The sequence below is a fragment of the Camarhynchus parvulus genome, chromosome 27 (assembly GCF_901933205.1).
Source record: "Camarhynchus parvulus chromosome 27, STF_HiC, whole genome shotgun sequence".
NCBI classification, from domain to species: Eukaryota; Metazoa; Chordata; class Aves; order Passeriformes; family Thraupidae; genus Camarhynchus; species Camarhynchus parvulus.
In genome coordinates this window covers 4,610,805-4,618,079 of record NC_044597.1, presented here as the reverse complement: position 1 = coordinate 4,618,079, position 7,275 = coordinate 4,610,805, and the positions used below count along the sequence as shown (strand labels likewise).

General features: G+C 69.9%; 1 protein-coding gene across 1 annotated transcript; it reads right to left on the bottom strand.

Annotated features, from left to right (window-relative positions):
- Window positions 1-272: 272 nt before the first annotated feature.
- MPP2 (membrane palmitoylated protein 2) lies at window positions 273-7,043 on the bottom strand. Its single transcript, XM_030966369.1, is given in 13 exon segments — window positions 273-1,053; window positions 1,056-1,074; window positions 1,561-1,689; window positions 1,770-1,972; window positions 2,645-2,806; window positions 2,911-2,979; window positions 3,244-3,349; window positions 3,804-3,942; window positions 4,794-5,014; window positions 5,334-5,483; window positions 5,582-5,740; window positions 6,227-6,345; window positions 6,984-7,043. Coding segments are annotated over 13 exon segments (1,689 nt in total). The 5' UTR covers window positions 7,042-7,043; the 3' UTR covers window positions 273-898.
- Between the last annotated feature and the right edge of the window lie 232 nt (window positions 7,044-7,275).

Genomic DNA, 7,275 nt, shown 5'->3' with positions numbered 1-7,275 from the left:
CACACCCCCTTGCACACCTACACAAACCCCTCTGCACACCCAGAGCCCTGCAAAACCCTTTGCACACCTACATACACCCCTTTGCACACCTACACACCCCCTTGCACACCTACACACCCCCTTGCACACCTACACAAACCCCTCTGCACACCCAGAGCCCTGCAAACCCTCTTGCACACCGACACAAACCCCCTTGCACACCTACACACGCCCCTTGCACACCCACAGCCCTGCAAACCCCCTCGCGTTCACCACAAGGGACGAACCCATCTTTGTCTCCTTTAATAAAATTGACAGCAAAGTACCAAAAAGGAGGAAACGGCGGCATGGGGCAGGAGGGACACGAGGGGGTCACACCCCGCACCCCCCGTGTCCCTGTCCCTTGGGGACACCCCGTGTCACCACCCCAGACCCCCCCGCAGCGAGTCCCCAGCCACAGCCCCCCACTGGGTTAATGACAGGGTTAATTACAAGGTCGGTTAAAGGTTAATTAAGGGTTAATTACAGGGCGCGGCGTTATTGCTACCTGGGAAGGGGTGACAAGGGGACACGAGGGACAGTGAGGGACCCCCACGCTGGTAAGGGGAGAAGGGGGTCCCCAAGGCGGGGGGGGGGTTGTGGCCTGGGGGACACGGAGGGGACCCCCCAAACCCCCCCAAACCCCGCAGCCCCCATCCCCAACCCGGGGGCTGCCCCAGGTCCTGGCAGTGACTCAGCTGTGGGGGGGCTGTGCCCCCCATGGGACCCCACGGCTGCCCCTCCCCAGATTTGGGGGGGACACAGGGGTCGGGCTGGGCCCGGGGGTCTGCAGAGAGCCCCCCCAACCCCCTGCGAGCTCATCGTGAGCCACAGCCCCCCGCGGCCCCCCGGGTGGGGCTGAGGGGGGGTTCGGGGGTCCCTAATAGACCCAGGTGACCGGGACCCACTGGGGCTGCACGCGCAGGTGCTCCATGGCCTCCCGCAGGCGCCCGAACGTGCGCTCCAGGTCATCGTTGGTCAGGCTCAGGTCGAAGTAGTGCCCGTAGGCGCGCTGGATGCGGCTGCTCTCCTCCCCGTGCGCTGGGCGTCCGCCTCCTGCCCCCCCAAAACCTGCCTCAGTTTCCCCATCACCGCCAGGGACAGTGGGGGACACCCACTGTGTCGTTCTTCTGCCCCCCAAACCTGCCTCAGTTTCCCCATCACCCCCAGGAGGGATGGTGGGGGACACCCACTGTGCCCTCCTCCCACCCTCCAAACGTGCCTCAGTTTCCCCATCACTCCCATGGACAGTGGGGGACACCCATTGCTACCTGTGTGTCCTCCTCCTGCCTCAGTTTCCCCAGCCCCTCACCGTGAGCTGTTTGGTGCCCTCCTCCCACCCCGCAGAGCTGCCTCAGTTTCCCCATCACCGTGAGCTGTTTGGTGCCCTCCTCCCGCCCCCTAGAGCTGCCTCAGTTTCCCCTCACCGCGAACTGTTTGGTGCCCTCCTCCTGCTCCCTAGAGCTGCCTCAGTTTCCCCATCACCGTGAGCTGTTTGGTGCCCTCCTCCCGCCCCCCGGAGCTGCCTCAGTTTCCCCTCACCGTGAGCTGTTTGGTGGCCACGCCGCTCTCCAGGGCCGCCCTGTTCATGGCTCGCAGCCTCTCGGGCGCGGGCGCCTCGATGAACACCACGTAGGGCACGAACTCCGCCGTCCTCAGCACCTTCACGGCCTGCCCGTGGGGACAGCGCTCAGCCCCGCGCCCCGAGGGCCCGGCTGTGGCTGTCGCCGTCCCCTGGCCGTGTCCCCCACCTGCGGGTTCACATCCAGGATGCACATCTTGCCCGCGTCCACCACGGCGCGGATGGAGTCGATCCTGGTGCCGTAGAGGTTCCCCTCGTACTCGCCATGCTCCAGGTACCGGCCCGCCTTGATGTCCGCCTCCATCTCGCCCCGCGACACGAAGCGATAGCCCTGCCCGTCCCGCTCGCTCTCCTTCGGCTTCCGGGACGTGTCTGCCGGGGGGGGACAGCGGTGACACCGCCCGGCCCGGGGTCCCGCCCGGGAACCGGCACCGGGACGGGCACAGGGACAGGGATGGCAGTGGGGCGGGGACAGCGATGCTGGCAGGGACAGGGATGAGCACAGGGGACAGGAATGCTGGCAGCGACAAGGACGCTGGCAGGGACAGCAGGGATGAGCACAGAGGACAAGGACAATGATGGGGCACAGGGGTGGTGGCAGGGATGCTCTGGGGACAGGGATGAGCACAGAGGACGAGGACAATTATGGAGCGCAAGGGTGGTGACAGGGGACAGGGAAGCTCTGGGGACAGCAATGCTCCAGGGACAAGGATGGAGCACAGGGGACAGGGACAAGGATGGAGCACAGGGGTGGTGACAGGGGACAGCGATGCTCCGGGAACAAGGACGGGGACGATGATGGGGCACAGGAGTGGTGGCAGAGGACAGGGACGCTCTGGGGACAGGGATGCTCCGGGGACAGGGATGAGCACAGGGGACAGGGACGATGATGGGGCACAGGGGTGGTGGCAGAGGACAGGGACGCTCTGGGGACAGCAATGCTCCAGGGACCGGGATGAGCACAGGGGACAGCGACTCTCCGGGGACAGGGGTGGCGCCGAGGGGACAGGGACGATGATGATCGCAGGGGACAGGGCCACTCACAGGGGATGGTGGTGCCGTAGCGCGCCTGGTCGGACATGATCAGTTTGTTCTTGAGGCTGCGGCGCCCCACGCCCTGAGCCCCGATCAGCACCAGCGTTTTCCGGCGGAACGGCGGCATCCGCGCCACCTCCTCGTAGATCAGCAGCTCGTGCCGGTCGAACTCTGGGCGAGGGACAGGGCTGGCACCCGTCCCTGGGGACCCCAGGGCACCCTGTCCCAGCGGGTGCCGCCACCGCTTCCCCCGGGGAGCGCCCTGGGACACGCACCGGCGTTCTTCGTCGTCAGGTACATCATCCTCTTCTTCCTCTTCCCGCTGAGGCTGCCACACAGGGCCCCTGTGAGGCAAGGGGCTGCCTGAGCTGGGGACAGGGACGGGGACAGGGACAGACAGGGACAGCACCCTGGCACGGAGACACGGGGCACGGCAGCTGGGACCTTCTGAGGGGCGGTGCCATGGGGACATCGCCCTGAGAACGGGGACTCCCTGCGAGGGGACATGGCTCTGGGGCCACCGGGACATTGTCACAGGGCGCAGGGGACCCGCCGTGCTCCCCCTCGGGAGGTGGCCCTTCCATCCCGTGTCCCCGCTGTCCCCGTACCTGCCGAGGGCGCCACCTCCCCGTCCCGCTTGACGAACGCCTTGCGCTTCTCCTCCAGCAGCTGGCTGGGCACCAGCCCCGCGCTGCCGCCCTCCACGTGGCACGCCTGGGGACACGGAGCCACGCATGGGGACCCCCCAGCCCCACGGGGACCTCCCTGGGCTCCAGAGACCCCTCTGACCTCAGGGAACACCCCCAGCTCTAGGGATCCCCCGAGTTCCACAAGAACCGTCCCCATTTCCAGGGACTCTCCTCAGCCCCAAATCCCGAGAGGGACACGCATCCCGAGCTCCAGGAAATCCCCTCATTTCCAGGGACCTCCCAGCCCATACAAGAACCCTCTCCTGCTCCAGGGATCCCCCAGTTCCCCAGTAGCCCCCCCTGTTCCAAGGACACCCCCCGAGCTCCAGGGACCCCCCCACTTTACAGGAATTCTCCCACGCACACCCCAAGCCCCCAGGGACCCCTGGATCTCCCCCTGAACCCCCTTGCCCTCCGTGGCCCAGGATGGGGTCAAAGCGCCCCCACCCCCCAGGCCACCCCTCCAGGGCCCCCCTGACCTGCCACCAGTTGGGGTCATCCTGGTTGACGATCTGCAGCAGGTCCCCGGCCATGAACTTGAGCCCGGCCTCCTTGCAGGGGATGAGGCTGTCGGTGGCCGGGTCGTAGTCGAAGTGACACTTGACAAACACCTGGGGACAGGGCGGTCAGCGCGGGGGTGGGGGGGACACGCGGGACCCGTGTCACGCTCAGCCACGCGCGTGTGCCCCGCTAGGAGCGCCCCCCGCGGGCCGCGCCCCCCGTGCCCGCCGCAGCCAGGCCCGCACGGCCCCCGCGCACACGCACAGCGCTCCGGCCGCCGCCGCCGCGCCCCACGCGAGCGCCACGGCCACCCCCAGGCACAGCCCCAGCGCCAGCGACAGGCACAGCAGCGTCCCCAGCGCCGCCAGCGCCGCGCCCGCGATGGCGCACATGGGGACGTGCGGGGGACACACGGCCGTGGGGCAGCGGGACAGCGCGGGGACAGCGCGGGGACAGCGTGGGGACAGCGGGACAGCCCGCGCGGGGACAGCGTGGGGACAGCGCTGCTTTGTCCCTCGGAGACGGCGGTGGCTGGCACGGGGCGGGGAGGGGCAGCACAGGGCACCCTTTGCCAGCCGGCACCCGGGTCCTGTGCGGGGACAGCGACAGGGCAGGGACAGCCAGAGCCCGCAGAGAGGACACGGGGGGGACACGGGGGGGGACACGGGGGTCCCACCAGCCCAGGGGCACATGGCACGGACAGGGGGACAAGACGAGGATGGGAACAGAGGGCAGGGGGAGCTGTGGGCGGGGTGGTGGGTGCGGGATGCGGGTGGGATGGGGGGCGGGATGCGGGGCGGGATATGGGACGGATGCGGGTGGGATGTGGGTGGGATGTGGGGTGGGATGTGGGTGACATGCGGGGCGGGATGCGGGGGGGATACAGGTGGGATGCGGGTGGGATGCAGGGTGCATGTGGGGTGGATACAATCGGGATGCGGGTTGGGATGCGGGATGCGGTACCTGGCGGGGGGTGCGGCTCCTGGTAGCTGGGCAGGATCTTGAGCACGACGCTGCCGCTGGCGTGGCGCAGGCTGTCCTGCAGCGCCCGCGGGTCGCTGCCCACCTCGCGCCCGTTCACCTCGCGGATCACGTCCCCCACGTGCAGCAGCCCCTGCTGCGCCACCATCCCCCCGTGCAGGATGCGGGCGATCACCAGCTCCCCCCGCTCCACCCGGAACGTCACCCCCTGAGGGGACAGCCCCGCTCAGCCGGGACACACCCGTGACACACCCAGCGGACACCCCGCTACCGCCCCAGCACCCCAAAACGCTCCCAGCCACCCTAAAACACCACCCGGCACCTCGCAATGCCCACGGCACCCCAAAACGCCCCATCAACCCACAACACCCCCAGCACCCCATAATTCTACCAATGTCCCCATCCCCCCAACCAACACTCTCCATCCAGCACCCCGAAATCCCCCAGCACCCTAAACTATTCCCATCACCACCCGGCGCCCCCGCAGCACCCCCTGCCCCCGAAGGTGCCCCCCCGGCCGGGCTCACCAGGTTCTCCCCGGCTGCCTTGCGGATGCCCACCATGCGCACGGCGTCGGGGGGCACCGGCTGCGACCCCAGCGAGGCCTCCGGGCCGGGGCTGCTCGGGGGGGGGTCGTAGCTCTTGGCAGCCACCGAGTCGTGGGTCTCCAGCAGCGACTGCAGCGACACGCGGGGCGGGGTGTCACCTCTGTGTCCCACTCGTGTGGCACACGCCTTGTGGCGCAGGACAGAGGGTCCCCGGGGGTCCCACGCACCTGGAAGTGCGGCTCCCGCAGGATCCGGGCCAGCTCCGCCGCCGCTCCCTGCGCCTCGGGCCGCGCCAGGCGCCCGATGTCGCGCAGGATCTCCTGCACCAGCGCCAGGTTGTCCCCGCGCACCGCCTCCAGCTTGCGCTCCTCCAGCCGCTCGTGAGCCTGGGGACAGCGGGGACACCGCTGAGACCCCCGAGTGCCGCGGGGATTCGGGATCCTCGGGGGGATTCGCGATTTCCAGCGGTTGAGGGGAGCGGGGACCCCCCTGGTGGGACAGGGTGTCCCCAAGGACATCCGGGGGGATTGAGGACACTCGGAGGGGCCGAGGGGATTCCGGAGCCGGGGGCTCAGGGGGTAGGGACAGCAGAGCTGTTGGGGACCCCCAGGGTCAGGGGGAAATGGGGATCTGGGTGTGCCTGGGGGATTCAGGACACCCAGGGACAGGGGAATTGGGGGTCTGGGGGAATTCGGGACCCCTGAGTGCGGGGAATTGGGGGTCTGGGGGGGTTAGGGACCCCTGAGTGCGGGGACACACACACACACACACAGAACCCGTGCACACGCACACACACACACGGGGGGCACTCCCGCACATCCCGGGGGTGCCCGGGGGGACCCGCGCCCCCCGCGCCGCCCGCACCGCCGTACCTTGGCCAGGGAGCGGACGATGGGGCTCTCCATGATGCCACGGAGGAAGATGAGGTCGAGGTCCGCCACCCCCGGGGTCCCCGGGAGCCCCATCAGGTTGTCCAGGACCTGCTGCATGGCTGGGGGGGGGGGCACAGGGACACACACAGGGACACGGGGGGGACACGAAATGGGGGGAGGATCAGCGCCGTGAGAGAAAGTGCAGGGGGGGTGCCGGTGTCCCCCCATTCCTGTCACAGGCAGCCCGCCCCCCCCCCCATTACGGGGACAAGCGTCGGGCTCCGCTGGCAGCGCGGAAATGTCCCCTCCTCGTTCAGCGGGAGGGACAAGGGGATGGACCCCCCCCCCAAAACTGTCACCGTGCAGTCAGAAGCCCCCCAGAGCACAGTGCAACGGGCCGGGGGGGCTGCAAGGGGGGGCAATGGAAGGGGGAGGGATGCAATGGGGGGGCGATGAGATGGGGGGGCCGATGCAATTGAGGGGGGCCGCATCCGGGCCCGCGGGGGCGGGAGCGGCTGCGCGGCTGCGCTGCAATGGCGGGGGCCGATGGCGATGCAGCCGGGGGGGCGCGGAGGTGGGGGGGCGGCATCCATCATCCTCCCCCCCCCATCGAGGGGGGTGTCACAGCACCACCCGAACCCCCAGCCCCATCTCCCCCCACCCGTCTCATCCCCCACCGCATCCGCACCCGCGCCGCCCCCGGGGCGCTCTGACCCCCCCGCGGGGCAGCGCCCCCGGCACCCCCAGCCCCCCGTACCTGGGGGTGCCGGGGGGGCGCGGGCGGGCGGCGGGGACCCGGGGCCGGGGCCGCTCATGGCTGCGGGGCCGCGCTCCCCCGCCCCAGATCCGGGTACCGCCGCCCCCCCGGCCCCGCGTGGGGCCCGCGCCCCCCGCCTTGCACACGCGTGTGCACCGGGCACGCTCCGGCCGCTTGGCACGCGCGGCGGCGGGGAGGGGGCGGAAAACGGGGGAATGGGGGTGGGGGGGGCAGCGGCGTGAGCTCACACGCGCGGGCACGGCTCGTGCGCGCGCATCTCCCGCGTGTGCAC